At 70.5% G+C, this 15,186-nt stretch overlaps 1 protein-coding gene across 1 annotated transcript in view; it reads left to right on the forward strand.

Annotated features, from left to right (window-relative positions):
• Nucleotides 1-15,186, forward strand: part of LZTS2 (leucine zipper tumor suppressor 2) — a 38,009-nt gene that overhangs the window by 21,998 nt on the left and 825 nt on the right. Inside the window, 3 exon segments of the mRNA XM_075935594.1 lie at nt 9,880-10,302; nt 12,361-12,924; nt 13,779-14,048. Of these exon segments, the coding sequence (XP_075791709.1) occupies nt 9,880-10,302; nt 12,361-12,924; nt 13,779-14,048 (1,257 nt within the window).

Genomic DNA, 15,186 nt, shown 5'->3' on the forward strand with positions numbered 1-15,186 from the left:
AGGGGGCGGAGCGGCGCTCGAGGGGCGGGGCCGAGCGGAGCGGGAGGGCAGGGGGCGGGGCGGCGCTCGAGGGGCGGGGCCGAGCGGAGCGGGAGGGCAGGGGGCGGAGCGGCGCTCGAGGGGCGGGGCCGAGCGGAGCGGGAGGGCAGGGGGCGGGGCGGCGCTAGGGGGCGGGGCCTAGCGGAGCGGGAGGGCAGGGGGCGGGGCGGCGCTCGGGGGGCGGGGCCGAGCGGAGCGGGAGGGCAGGGGGCGGGGCGGCGCTCGAGGGGCGGGGCCGAGCGGAGCGGGAGGCAGGGGGCGGGGCGGCGCTAGGGGGCGGGGCCTAGCGGAGCGGGAGGCGGGGCCGAGCCCGAGTGCGGGCCGGGCCGGATCGCGCTATGGAGGCGGCGGGCGAAGGTGCGTGCGCGGGCCCCGATCCTGGGCTGGCCCGGCGGGTGCAGGGAGCAGCAGGTGGGGCGCCCGGGGGGGCGGGAGCCGGGACCCCCCCGCGTGCTGCCCCCCCGGCCGGCTGCCCCATTGCCCCCGCCGGGGGCTCCCCAGCCGGTGGGGCCGGTCGGGTCTGTGCGGGGGGTGCACGCGAGCACTCGGCTCCTCGCCCCCTTGCTGCCCCTGTCCGGGAGGCAGGACCCGGGGGGGGGGGCTGGTTTACAAGCCGCTTCCCCCCAGCCCCGCAGAGGCACCGGGCCCCCCATCAGCGGCAGCGGCAGGGCGAGGGGGGGGGGGGCCGCCCGCCGCCAGTCGCCCGCCCGGCCCGCTGCGCCTCCGCGTCTGAGCTGTAGGAAGAGCCGCGGCGCAGGGCCCGGAGCAGCCTCCCCTGCTGGGCTCAGCGTGGAGTCCAGCTCCGCCACTGGCAGCATCCCCCTGCCCGAGCATCCTCTGGCCCGTGCGGGCGGGGGCGGGGGGCGGAGAGGTGCTGCCTGGGCTCGGGGAGAGGAGACTCGGGGTGTCAGGGGGTCCATGAGTAACGGGGAGCTCAGGGCGCAGGGGGATACGGGCGCCAGTCGGTCTGTGGGGGCGCAGGGGGGATACGGGAGCCAGTCGGTCTGTGGGGGCGCAGGGGGATACGGGCGCCAGTCGGTCTGTGGGGGCGCAGGGGGATACGGGCGTCAGTCGGTCTGTGGGGGGCGCAGGGGGGATACGGGCGCCAGTCGGTCTGTGGGGGCGCAGGGGGATACGGGCGCCAGTCGGTCTGTGGGGGCGCAGGGGGGATACGGGCGCCAGTCGGTCTGTGGGGGCGCAGGGGGATACGGGCGCCAGTCGGTCTGTGGGGGCGCAGGGGGATACGGGCGCCAGTCGGTCTGTGGGGGCGCAGGGGGGATACGGGCGCCAGTCGGTCTGTGGGGGGCGCAGGGGGATACGGGCGCCAGTCGGTCTGTGGGGGCACAGGGGGGATACGGGCGCCAGTCGGTCTGTGGGGGCGCAGGGGGGATACGGGCGCCAGTCGGTCTGTGGGGGCGCAGGGGGGATACGGGCGCCAGTCGGTCTGTGGGGGCGCAGGGGGGATACGGGCGCCAGTCGGTCTGTGGGGGCGCAGGGGGATACGGGCGCCAGTCGGTCTGTGGGGGCGCAGGGGGATACGGGCGTCTGTCGGTCTGTGGGGGCGCAGGGGGATACGGGCGCCAGTCGGTCTGTGGGGGCGCAGGGGGGATACGGGCGCCAGTCGGTCTGTGGGGGCGCAGGGGGGATACGGGCGCCAGTCGGTCTGTGGGGGCGCAGGGGGATACGGGCGCCAGTCGGTCTGTGGGGGCGCAGGGGGATACGGGCGCCAGTCGGTCTGTGGGGGCGCAGGGGGATACGGGCGCCAGTCGGTCTGGGGGCGCAGGGGGATACGGGCGCCAGTCGGTCCTTGCCTTGCACCACTTGCTGGGCTCGGGAAAACCACTGGCACCGAGTGGCAAGGGGGTAGGGGGCTGCGGGCAAGAGGATCTGCTGCCCCCCTCCACCCCGGCCTGCTGGGGATGTCGGCTGTCCCCGGAGCCCCCACGCCCCCCAGAGTTAGGCACTGGGCCTGGCACCCGGCTGGCTGAGCTGGAGCGGCTGGGGATGACCCATGGGGCCAGAGAGAAGGGTCCGTTGTCAGCAGGTCGAGTCTGGCCCTGGCCTGCACCGGCTGGGTCGGGCCCCTCAGCGCCAGGGCTGGGGGGAGCATCAGGCGGACTAGGGCATTGGGGGAGACCCAAAGGCGCTCAGGGGTCAGGCTGGGCAGGGGGGCTGGGCAGGGGGGCCGAGCACAGAATCCCAGGCTGGACACAGGATTGGCAAGGGGGTATCATGTGGGAGGCTGAGTTTGAGGGGTGTGGGGGGGCAGACTCCAGCTCCCTTTACTGCTGTGTGGGGATCAGCAGGGGTGACCAGCTGGGGGGGGGTGTGAGCGTGGCCCCAGGATGCCTGGCTTGCCTGGACGTGCCTGGGTTGTGGGGAGCCCCGTGCCGGGCAGCGGAAGGCCTGGCTCGTGAGGGGCTGGGTGCCAGAGGGTGACGAGGGCTGGTGCGACCCCTCTCTGCCTGCCAGGGGTGCTGGAGGCCTTCATAACCTCAGAGCTGACCCCCCACAGCTCCTCCCCATTGTCAGGCCCCATGGCAGGGGACTCGGCAGGTCCCCTGGTGCAGAAGGCCAGTGTGTGTGGGGGGGGTCGTCCCCTCCCCCACTGTCCCTGCTGGGGCCCGCTCCTCGGGGACCCCTTCCCTGCCCTCCCCCTCCCCACACTTGGGCTCCCCACTCTTGTGACTTTCTTCCCAGGCCTTGATCTGCTGGCAGGACGGGGGGCGGGCGGGTGGTTCTCCCGGAACAGGGCCTGAGTAACACCCCTCTCAGTGGGGGGAGGCTGCCCCCCCCCCCCCCCCGGCTCCGGGCGATTCCTTGTGCAGAGACGCTGCAGCCGAGGCCGCGCTGGGCTTTGTCCTCCCAGCCCGGGGAAATAGGCCGCGGAGGGGAGGGGCGGCGGGGGAGCGGGCTGGGCTGCTCCGCGGCTGGATGCAGCCTCCCGCTGGCCCGCGTGCTCCTGCGGGGGGGCGGCTCAGGGCCTGGGGGCCAGGGTGTCTGTAGGATGCCTAGCCTGGCGTCTGGACCCAGGCCGGCCCAGCTCGGAGTGCCGGGATCCAGGGAGCCGCTGGGCGCTCGGCTCCGCAGCAGGCCTGGCCCCGGCCCCAGCGAGCTCACACATGCAGCGAGTTGGGTGGGTCTCTGCTAGTAACCCCCCCCCCCCCCCCCCCCCGCAGACTGTGCCCTTCCCACCCGCCGGCACCATGGCAGCTCTGAGCAAGGGAGGCCCAGGGCTGGGCTAGCCGGCGAGGGGACTGGGCCACCTGCAGAGCTGCGGGTGGGGGGGCAGCTGGGGGCCGTCAAATGGGTAGGGGCCCAGGGACTCGCGTCTGTTCCAGGCCAGCCGGCTCCTCCCTGGAGGGCTTCGGCCAATGTCTCCTCTGCCCTGGAGGGAGACGAGAGGGGTGGGGGAGGGGAGGTCTGGCCCATCCCCCCTCCCTTGCAGGGGTGGGGGGTGCAGGGGAGGCTGCTGGTTACCATGGCCAGACAGACGCAGCCGGGAGCAAAGCATGCTGGGCCGGGGTGAGACAGCTGGGGCCGTGGGGCTGGGCCGAGACAGGGGACAGGCCAGGTGTTCGGGTCGGGGTGAGACAGATGGGGCCGTGGGGCTGGGCCGAGGCAGGGACAGGCCAGGTGTTCGGGTCGGGGTGAGACAGATGGGGCCGTGGGGCTGGGCCGAGGCAGGGACAGGCCAGGTGTTCGGGTCGGGGTGAGACAGATGAGGCCGTGGGGCTGGGCCGAGGCAGGGACAGGCCAGGTGTTCGGGTCGGGGTGAGACAGATGGGGCCGTGGGGCTGGGCCGAGGCAGGGGACAGGCCAGGTGTTCGGGTCGGGGTGAGACAGATGGGGCCGTGGGGCTGGGCCGAGGCAGGGACAGGCCAGGTGTTCGGGTCGGGGTGAGACAGATGGGGCCGTGGGGCTGGGCCGAGGCAGGGGACAGGCCAGGTGTTCGGGTCGGGGTGAGACAGATGGGGCCGTGGGGCTGGGCCGAGGCAGGGGACAGGCCAGGTGTTCGGGTCGGGGTGAGACAGATGGGGTCGTGGGGCTGGGCCGAGGCAGGGGACAGGCCAGGTGTTCGGATCTGGGAGCCTGAGAGATTGTCTGGGGGGGGGGGAAAGGGGGCAGAGCCCAGTGCAGGGACTGACCAACCCTGGCTGAGGTGTGTGTGTGGGGGGTGGGGTGGGGCGGCAGTGTTCAGTCTCCCAGCGCTGGCCCTTATAGAGACGGGAAACTGAGGCACGGTGTAGCTGTGTGGGTCCCTGTGCTCAGGCCATGACATCCCCCCCACCCGATCGCTCTACAGGGACTCTGATACCTGTGGGCGGGGCCCATGACGTGTGCTTTGGGGGCAACACTCCAGGTTTCCTGGCTGGACTGGGCCCCCCCCAACTCTCCCAGGCTGCCTCCTAGCCCCCCAGTGGGGCCTGGCGGGGGCCAGTCTTCTGTTGCATGGCTCGTCACGGCTGAGAACAGGCCCCGTGGAGGCGGGAGGGGATGGGAAGGCGGGTGTGGCTGGGGGCGCACAGCCTGTGGGGCACCAGTGGGGCCGTGGGTGTCTCCGTCCGTTGCTTCCCCTGCGGTGGGGGGAGGTGGGGCTTGCTCTGGGTGCTGGATCTTGTGTTCCTCACATGGCCCTAGCGCTTGGCAGGCAGGAACGCCCCTTAAAGGGACTGACCCTGCCCAGCCAGGCCACGGAGCGGTCTCCGGGGGTTCCTCAGACTCACTGCGTTCCTGCTTCTCTGGTCTTGTTACTTCCCACTTGGCCTTCTCCTCTGGCTAGCCCTTCTTGTGGGGCCTGGATTTACCCTCCCCTCCCCGCGAGGTGGGGGAACAGTAACCCCCATTGTACTGATGGGGGAAACTGAGGCATGGAATGGGCCAGGGACTCACCCAAGGCCCCGTGACGAGTCAGTGGCAGAAGCAGGCCTCGAACCCAGGTCTCCCCTTATCCCCCAGAGTCTCTTTGGTGTCCTGCCCCGTGGCCTTGTTGATGTGGGCAGGAGGGTATGGGAGTGGCGGCTGGCTTGCTGGGTTTGTGCGGGGTGACGGGGCCCCGGGTTGCTCTGGGGCTGCCAGCCCCATAGGGTGCCCTGTCCTCGCACCCTCCCGGGGGCAGACACAAGGCTGGAGACTCAAGAGCAGCCGCTGCCCCCGTGTGCCAGGCCCGGGCCCCCAAACTCCAATCCCGATGCCGGTGAGGACGATTGATCCGGAAACCTGAGACCCCAGACGTGAAAGTGACTAGGGCCCAGGGAAATCCGCCGGCCTGGTGCCGCAGCCCAGCTGTTCGGCTGTGCCCAGGCGAAGGGCGGGTTTGTGCTCTCCCACCTGAGCGCCCCACTCATCTAGGCCGGGCGGGGGCACCGTAATCTCTCAGGCGGGGCAGGGCCCTGGGAGTCCCAGGGCTGTCGAATCGCTGGCCAAGTCCCACGCTGCCAGCCCGCGGGGGCTCCCGGGTGCCGGTGAGGTTCGGTCCTGTGACTGCACAGAACAAGCCGCTCCCCGGAAAGGAGGGAGCCGTGTGATCTCTCGGGCTCCTGCAGCTCCCCCCGGCCTGGCCCCCTGCTCCGATCTGCGGAAACACAAGCTCCCTGGAACGGCTTCGTCAAACCGGGTCCCTTCCCCTGCCCTCCCCGGCCGACAAAACCCCTCCCCGTTGGACTCGGTTCTCCGCCGGGGCTGGCCCCGCCCTGGTCCCGGCTCGCGCAGGGCCTGGGGGCGAGGTTTGGGCTGCTCCGCTGGGCTCAGACGGCCCCGCTTTGAAGTTTGGATCCAGGCGCCTCCTGGATTGTGGGTGGCTGGCGCAGGCCTGGCTCTGCCAGGGGCGTTGCAGGAAAAGCGGCTCTCTTGTCTCCTCCGAGGGCAGAGGCTGCTGCCGGATTACTGCCCCCTAATCCGGCCGGTTGCCGGGCGATGCTGATTATCCGGGAACAAGGGGGCCCTGCCATCGGAGGGGGAGCGAGGCAGCAAGGGCTGGGGCAGGAACAAAGATCCGGCTTCTGTCCGCGCATGGGGAATGGGGGTGTCCTGGCAGGGCTGCTTTAGGGAGCTGCTCCGGGCTTTGCTCCCAATGGGGCTGGGCCTCAGACTCGGCACGGGGGCAGGGAGTCGGGCCCAGCATGGGGGGAAGGGCCCCCGCTCAGCGACCTGGCCCCATGGCTGGCAGCCTGGGGAGTTGGACTCTGCCTCGTGGGCCCCCGAATGCTCTGGGCAGGGCCGCTGGCCTATGGGAGCCCCTGGGGCAGGGCAGAACCTTGACTGCCCCCTGAGCTCTGCGGAGAGCTGGTGGCGGTAAGGGTGGGGCCAGCAGGGGCCATGCACAGTGGGTGGGGGGAGACGGAGCAGTGCAGGCAGGGACCATGCGGAGTGTGGGGGGAGCTGGAGCGGAGCAGGCAGGGACCATGCGGAGTGTGGGGGGAGCCGGAGTGGCGCTGGCGGAGACCATGCTGGGGGGGGGGGGGGCTGGAGCGGTGCAGGCAGGGACCATGTGGAGTGTGGGGGGATCCAGAGTGGTGCAGGCAGGGACCATGCGGAGTGTGGGGGGTGCTGGAGTGGAGCAGGCAGGGACCATGCGGAGTGTGGGGGGTGCTAGAGCGGAGCAGGCAGGGACCATGCGGAGTGTGGGGGTGCTGGAGCGGAGCAGGCAGGGACCATGCGGAGTGTGGGGGGTGCTAGAGCGGAGCAGGCAGGGACCATGCGGAGTGTGGGGGGTGCTGGAGCGGTGCAGGCAGGGACCATGCGGAGTGTGGGGGGAGCCGGAGCGGTGCAGGCAGGGACCATGCGGAGTGTGGGGGGTGCTGGAGCGGAGCAGGCAGGGACCATGCGGAGTGTGGGGGGTGCTAGAGCGGAGCAGGCAGGGACCATGCGGAGTGTGGGGGGTGCTTGAGCGGAGCAGGCAGGGACCATGTGGAGGGTGGGGGGTGCTGGAATGGTGCAGGCAGGGACTATGCGGAGTGTGGGGGGAGCCGGAGTGGCGCTGGCGGAGACCATGCCGGGGGGGGGGGGTGGGCTGGAGCGGTGCAGGCAGGGACCATGTGGAGTGTGGGGGGAGCCAGTGTGGTGCAGGCAGGGACCATGCGGAGTGTGGGGGGAGCTGGAGCGGTGCAGGCAGGGACCATGCGGAGTGTGGGGGGAGCTGGAGCGGTGCTGGCGGAGACCATGCAGAGAATTTGTGTGGGGGGAGCTGGAGTGGTGCTGGCAGGGACCATGTGGAGTGTGGGGGGAGCGGAGCAGGCAGGGACCATGTTGAGTGTGGGGGGAGCGGTTCATGCAGGGACCATGCGGAGTGTGGGGAGTGCTGGAGCGGAGCAGACAGGGACCATGTGGAGTGTGGGGGGGTGCTGGAATGGTGCAGGCAGGGACTATGCGGAGTGTGGGGGGAGCCGGAGTGGCACTAGTGGAGACCATGCGGGGGCGGGCTGGAGTGGTGCAGGCAGACCCCATGCGGAGTGTGGGGGGAGCTGGAGCGGTGCAGGAAGGGACCATGCGGAGTGTGGGGGGAGCCGGAGCGGCTCTGGCAGAGACCATGCGGCGGGGGGGGGGGGTTGGAGTGGTGCAGGCAGGGACCATGCACAGTGTGGGGGGAGCCGGAGTGGTGCAGGCAGGGACTATGTGGAGTGTGGGGGGAGCCGGAGCAGTGCTGGCAGAGACCATGCGGGGGGGGGAGGGTTGGAGTGGTGCAGGCAGGGACCATGCAGAGTCGGGCGGGGGGTGCTGGAGCGGTGCAGGCAGGGACCATGCGGAGTGTGGGGGGAGCCGGAGCGGTGCAGGCAGGGACCATGTGGAGTGTGGGGGGAGCTGGAGCGGTGCTGGCAGGGACCATGCGGAGTGTGGGGGGAGCCGGAGCGGTGCTGGCAGGGACCATGCGGAGTGTGGGGGGTGCTTGAGCGGAGCAGGCAGGGACCATGTGGAGTGTGGGGGGTGCTGGAATGGTGCAGGCAGGGACTATGCGGAGTGTGGGGGGAGCCGGAGTGGCGCTGGCGGAGACCATGCCGGGGGGGGTGGTGGGCTGGAGCGGTGCAGGCAGGGACCATGTGGAGTGTGGGGGGAGCCAGAGTGGTGCAGGCAGGGACCATGTGGAGTGTGGGGGGAGCCAGTGTGGTGCAGGCAGGGACCATGCGGAGTGTGGGGGGAGCCAGTGTGGTGCAGGCAGGGACCATGCGGAGTGTGGGGGGAGCCAGAGTGGTGCAGGCAGGGACCATGTGGAGTGTGGGGGGAGCCAGAGTGGTGCAGGCAGGGACCATGTGGAGTGTGGGGGGAGCCAGTGTGGTGCAGGCAGGGACCATGCGGAGTGTGGGGGGTGCTGGAGCGGTGCAGGCAGGGACCATGCGGAGTGTGGGGGGAGCTGGAGTGGTGCTGGCAGGGACCATGTGGAGTGTGGGGGGAGCGGAGCAGGCAGGGACCATGTGGAGTGTGGGGGGAGCGGTGCAGGCAGGGACCATGCGGAGTGTGGGGGGAGCCGGAGCGGTGCTGGCAGGGACCATGCAGAGTCGGGGGGAGCTGGAGCGGTGCAGGCAGGGACCATGCAGAGTGGGGGGGGAGCTGGAGCGGTGCTGGCAGGGACCATGCAGAGTCGGGGGGGAGCTGGAGCGGTGCAGGCAGGGACCATGCGGAGTGTGGGGGGAGCCGGAGCGGTGCAGGCAGGGACCATGCAGAGTGGGGGGGTGCCAGAGTGGTGCCGGCAGGGACCATGGGGAGCCTGGGGATGGGGCGCCCAGAGGGGCTGGAGGCCCCTGGGCTCACGGCTCCTTGGTGCCTCTCCTGGTGTGTGGGCGGGGGGGGGGGCGAATGCGTCGCTGAGCGGGCAGCGTGCCCTCTGTGCCGTGCGCTTGCCCAGCCGCTCAGGAGAGATTCCAGCGCCGCCCAGCTGACGGGCAGAGTGCCTCAGCTAGGGGCCACGTCTCTTGGTGGTGCACATTTGCACAGGCCTTGGTGCACGTGACACGTTTATTCCGCACATGGGTGGAGCAGATTGGAGGCGACATTGACAGCTGTGCTGGTGCCTGGGTCCCCTGCCTGCCGCGGGCTGGGCTGACCCCAGACACCCTCGGGGCAGGGCTGTTGGCTGGCTCCCCTCCTGGGGAACCCCGCGAGCCACGTTGTCTCGGCTAGGTGGGCTCCTCCGTGCAGCCAGTGGCCCTGCCGGCCTGGCGAACGCCCGGGGCAGCAGCTTGTGGCTGGCTTTGCCGAGACCCGGCGAGGGCGCAGCGCTGCCCCGGCTACCAGCAGCCTGCCAGGGCCAGTGGCGCCAGGGCCCAGCGATGCCCGTTCCCGGCTGGGTTGGGGCAGCTCCATCTGTCGGCTCTGCCCCCGGCTCTCGTCAGCGCCTTGTTCCCAGGGTGGGGGGTCCCGCGGGCCCAATCCGGGCAGGGGGCGGCTTTGTGGCTGCGGGTCCCTGGCACGAGCCGCTACGACTCATGGCTGGCTCTGGGGCGCCCAGTGCAATCCAGGGGGCTGGCAGGGAGCCCAGCCCCTCGCCAGGGCTTTGCCAGTGCGGGTCAGTGGCCGCCCCCTTCCCAGGCTCTGCTACCAGCTCTGCCCGCGCCCTCCGTCTCGTCCTGCAGCCCTGGCACCCGACCCGCAGCCCCTGCCAGCCCAGGCCTGGGTCCCAACAGATCTCCCAGTGAGGGGTGAGGGGCTGGGGCAGTGGACGGGCAGTTCTCATGGCAGATGGGCAGTGGGTGCAGGTGATATGGGTGGGAGGGACACAGTGACCCTGCGGGAGGGCAGGCGGGCGGGGGAGGGGAGCAGTGCCGGGGGGAGGAGGGGGGTAGAAGGGGCAGTGGCTCCGGCGGTCTCCGCCCAGCGGGTCTCAGTGCCGGTTTCCTCTCCCCCCAGGCCGGCTGCGTGGTGCCCCCCGCCTGCGCCCCCCGCACCATGGCCATAGTGCAGCCCCTGCCCGTCTGCATTGAGCCTGCTGCGGAGGCGGCCGGCCAGCTCCAGGCTGGTGCCCGCTCGCCCGGCGCCATGGGCAGCGTCAGCAGCCTCATCTCCGGCCGGCCCTGCCACCAGCGGCCCTGCAAGGCCGCGCCCGGCCCCTGCCGCCAGCAGGACGGGCTGCCCCCCGCCAAGCCCTGCTCGGGCCCAGCCGCCAGGGGCGGCGCCTACGCCCGCGAGGACTTCTGCCCCGGCTGGGCGGAGCCCGGCCCCCCCGCCAGCCCCTGCAGCGACGCCGAGGAGCCGCGGGACGAGCGGGCCCCGAGCGGCCACATCCGGGGGCCACCCCCCAGGCTGGTCCCTGTCTCTGGGCAGCTGGAGAAGGTGAGGATGGGGGTGGGGGGCACGTTTCTGGGCTGGCTGGCGGGGGTCTGGGGTGGGCACCATGGCCCGGCCCGCTGGCCATAGAGTCAGTCACCCACAGCGCCACGCCTGACCCCTCCTCCACGGGGGGGAGGTCTGGTTACTTCCTGACCATCTCCCCGGGCCACCAGCTTCTGCCCTGAAGCATCAGGGTGCTGTCTTCTTGCCGTGACTAGCAGTTCTGGCAAGGAGACAGCCCCAGGTGGGTGGGAGCCGCTCAAGGGGGCTTGGTCTGCTTCACCCCCGGGCCCACCGGCTGGTTTGTGTTCCAGAGAACATGGCTCTTAAATCCCCCCTGAAAGCCCCCCCCCCTTATTGACACATTGGTGACCCTGCCCCGAATGTGCCTGGTTTGGGGGCTGAGCGTCCCATGTGTGGGATGTGGAGCAGGGTGCCCTAGGAGCGGGTGTGGCTGGCAAAGGCCTGGCTCGGTGGCACATGGCTCCTCCCCTCCTGTAGCAAGGAGTTCCACAGGCCCTGCCCCAGGAATCCGTGACCTGGGGAGATCCCCTGGCAGGACCGTAGCAGGGGAGCCCCGCCCACAAGCAGGGGTGGCCTAGTGTCGGGGGAAGGACTTGGGGGTCCTAGTGGCTGGGCCTTCACGCCCACTTGGAGGGTAGCGGGGCAGGAGGAGGCCCGAGCCGCCAGCTGAGGGGTGGTGTGAGGGGAACGGGTGCGTGGATGGGCCAGCTGGGGTTACAGGATCCTGCTGCCAGGGCCTAGCTGGGTCTGCCCGGGGCCCCTCTCCTCTATCCTGGAGCCCCCAGCCAGCCTGCCCCATCAGCTGGCCAGAGGCGGGGGTACACGGCGGGCTCGGCCGCTGAGGCCCGTTGGGCCATTGGCCCTGCTGCTGAGGCTGCCCAGAACTCTCGCCACTCCGGCACCATGGGCAGCCGGTACGAGACCCCTCTCCCCCACGGTTCTCGGGAATGGGGGGGGCTGCCCTCCCGCGCCCCCCCCCCCCCCAGCCCCGCTCACCCAGTGCAGGAAGAGGAATCGCCGCTGGTGGCTTTTCCTCTTGGCGTCAGACCCCACGTGGGGCCCGTCTCATTCAACCTCACCCCCCCCCGCCTGTCTCCTTATTCAGCCGCTACTTTAAAAATGCCAGCGGCAAAGCTCGTCCTTTTCACGACGTTGGCATTTGAACCAAGGTGTGTGGGTGGGGGCTCAGGCTAGGAGCTGGGGGCCCTGACTCTGGGTGCTCGCCCTGGCTCTGGGCAGCCGGGTCTAGTGGTTAGAGCAGGGTGGTTGGTGGGAGGCAGGACACCCGAGTTCTATCCTAGGCTCTGGGCAGCGGGGTCTAGTGGTTAGAGCAGGGTAGTTGGTGGGAGGCAGGACACCCGAGTTCTATCCTAGGCTCTGGGCAGCGGGGTCTAGTGGTTAGAGCAGGACTGTGGCTGGGAGGCAGGACACCCGAGTTCTATCCTAGGCTCTGGGCAGCGGGGTCTAGTGGTTAGAGCAGGGTGGTTGGTGGGAGGCAGGACCCCTGAGTTCTATCCTAGGCTCTGGGAAGCCAGGTCTAGTGGTTAGAGCAGAGGGCTGAGCCGTGTGGCCTAGCAGTCTGGACTTGTGGGTGCTGGCCCTGCTGCTGGTTGCCCGGGGGACCTTGCTCAAATCACTTGTCTGCTCCGTGACTCCATTTCCTGGCTAGGGACCGGCGGGGACACTCCCAGCACCGTCCCGAGCCCACGCTGTCAGCACGTTACAGCCAGAGATCCCAGCGCGCATTAGGGGGAAACTGAGGCACGGAGCGAGGCACTGACATGCCCTAGCCCACCCCGCAGGCCCGAGCCAGACTGAGACTAGAACCCGGGGGAGCTGAGTCAAGGACCGCTAGGCCGCGCGGCCACCCTGCGAGCGTGACGAGAAGGTGCCGTGTCTCCTGGCACTCGGCATGGCCTGGGATGCTGGGCTGGGTCTGCACCCCTGGGGGCGGTGCCGTGCCTGGGGCTGGTTGGGGGGTTGCCGGCTCCCCCAGGCCCCGTCCCGCCGCCCCACGGCCTCCCTTCTGCCTTTCAGAACGTGGAGAAGACGCTGATCCGCCCGACGGCGTTCAAACCCGTGGTGCCCAAGGGCAGGAACCCCTCGCTGCCAGGCTACGCGGTGGCGCGGCCCGGGGCGGGGGCGCTCTGCGAGAGCCAGGCCAGCCTGGCCCACCTCCTGGGCGGCGAGAAGCCCCACTCCCTGAACTGCCGCCACAGCGCCCACTCAGGCACCCTCTCGGACTCGGGGCGCAACTCCCTGTCCAGCCTGCCCACCTACAGCACCGGCTGCAGCCAGCTGCCCGAGCCGGGCAGCGCCTCCCTGGGCCACCTCAGCCTGGACAGTCACGGCGGGTACCCGGAGCCGGGCTCCCGGGGCCTGCCCAACTCGGACAGCGGGCGCTCCTCCTCCAGCAAGAGCACGGGGTCCCTCAGCGGGCGGGGGCCCCCCTCCTCCGACGGCGGCTCCGGCGCCCGCTCGCCCCTCGAGGGCCACGAGGCCCTGCTCGTCCGGGAGCTGGAGGAGAAGCTGCGGGAGCGGGAGGCCGAGCTGCAGCAGCTGCACCGGAGCCTGGATGAGAACGAGGAGGCCATCTGCCAGGTACCCTGCCGGGAGTGGGGCGCAGCAGGGTTGGGCGTTGGAGGGGGGGGGGGGGTCTGCCTGCCAGGGTAATGCAATGCATGCTGGGAGCTGTAGTCTTGGTGGTCTGCATCAGAGTATGTGCTCAGGCTTGGGCAGTTGCATGTTGGGAATTGTAGTTAGTGAGCTACAGCTTGTGAGAGTGGGCTAGGGAGACAAATTGCATCTTGGGAGCTGTAGTTTACATGAGTCAGTGTCTGGGCGATACAGTGCATGTTGGGAGCTGTAGTCTCAGGGAGCCCTATTGCCATATGTGTTTCAGGCCTGGATGACATAGTGCATGCTGGGAGTTGTAGTCTCAGGGAGCTATACCTCAGCATATGCTCAGGCCTGGTGATGCAATGCATGCTGGGAGCTGTAGTCTTAGGGAGCCGCACTTTGGCCTGGATGATGCACTTCTGTGGGAGTTGTAGTTTCAGGGAGCTGCACCTCAGCTTTCGCTCGGGCCTAGTGAAGCAGTGCATGCTGGGAGCTGTAGTCTCAGGGAGCCTCACTTCAACTTGTGCTCAGGCCTGGGTGACGCAATGCATGCTGGGAGCTGTAGTCTTAGGGAGCCGCACCTTGGCCTGTGTGCAGGCCTGGGTGATGCACTACGGTGGGAGTTGTAGTCTCAGGGAGCTGCACCTCAGCTTGTGCTCAGGCCTAGTGATGCAGTGCATGCTGGGAGCTGTAGTCTTAGGGAGCCGCGCCTTGGCCTGCCCTCAGACCTGGGCGACACAGTGCATGCTGGGAGCTGCAGCGGGTGCAGGGCCCCCCTGGTGTTAGGGAGGGGCGGCCGTGCTGGGCAGTGGGGGTGATGCTCTGCCCCGCCCCAGGTGTACGAGGAGAAGCAGAAGCGCTGCGAGCGGGAGATGGAGGAGCTGCGGCAGGGCTGCGCCTCCCAGGTGAAGCAGGCGGCGCAGAAGGCCCAGCGCACCCAGCAGGTGCTGCAGCTGCAGATCTTGCAGCTGCAGCAGGAGAAGAAGCAGCTGCAGGAGGACTTTGCCCAGCTGCTGCAGGAGCGTGAGCTGCTGGAGAGGCGATGCGCCTCCTTCGAGCGCGAGCAGACCGAGCTGGGGCCCCGGCTGGAGGAGACCAAGTGGGAGGTGAGCCTGGGAGGGGCCCCTGGAGCCCTGCGGGGAGACCGGCGGGGCTCACGTCCCCCCAGGGGGGCACTCGGTCCCAGTCCAGAAGCTCCCATGGAGGGAACAAATACGCAATCCTGGGCCCTGTGGGCCAGGACGGGGCTGGTGCCCTCCCATGGCAGGAGGTGATGCTGGCCGGCCGGCCAGGCGGACGTTGGCACGGGTAGTGGCCAGGCTAGCAGAGACTGGAGCTAGGGGCCAAGCTCTGGCACTTCCTAGCAACAGGAGAGCCCGACCTGGGCCGTGCCATGGGGCGGTCTCCAGGCTCTGACCCCCCCCCCACCGTCCATCACGCTCGGGTTGGGCGGCTCGGCCCCCGTGGCGGAGTGGGGCTGGTTCAATGGGGCGTGGTCCCGGCTGCCCTGCTGCAGGGGAGAGACCTGCTCGCCTCACCGGGTCGTAAGGCTGCCCGGGGGCGCTGGGCGGGGGCTGGGGAGGGCCCCTCGTTAGGACAGTGCACCGTTGGCAGACATAGCTGAGGGGCAGGATCCTGGTTCTGGGGGTTACCCCTTGGGGGGGAAGGGGCGGGGCCTGGCTCAGGCAGCCCCATTGGTGGTGGCGGGGGGGGGCAGAGTTCTCAGGGACAGCCCGCGGTAGGGGAAGGGGCGGGGCCTGGCTCGGGCAGCCCCATTGGTGGCGGCGGGGGGGGCAGAGTTCTCAGGGACAGCCCGCGGTAGGGGAAGGGGCGGGGCCTGGCTCGGGCTGCCCCATTGGTGGCGGCGGGGGGGGCAGAGTTCTCAGGGACAGCCCGCGGTAGGGGAAGGGGCGGGGCCTGGCTCGGGCAGCCCCATTGGTGGCGGCGGGGGGGGCAGAGTTCTCAGGGACAGCCCGCGGTAGGGGAAGGGGCGGGGCCTGGCTCAGGCAGCCCCATTGGTGGCGGCAGGGGGGGGCAGAGTTCTCAGGGACAGCCCGCGGTAGGGGAAGGGGCGGGGCCTGGCTCGGGCAGCCCCATTGGTGGCGGCGGGGGGGGCAGAGTTCTCAGGGACAGCCCGCGGTAGGGGAAGGGGCGGGGCCTGGCTCGGGCTGCCCCATTGGTGGCGGCGGGGGGGGGCAGAGTTCTCAGGGACAGCCCGCGGTAGGGGAAGGGGCGGGGCCTGGC

This window comes from Pelodiscus sinensis, chromosome 8 (assembly GCF_049634645.1).
Source record: "Pelodiscus sinensis isolate JC-2024 chromosome 8, ASM4963464v1, whole genome shotgun sequence".
In the NCBI taxonomy this organism is placed as follows: domain Eukaryota; kingdom Metazoa; phylum Chordata; order Testudines; family Trionychidae; genus Pelodiscus; species Pelodiscus sinensis.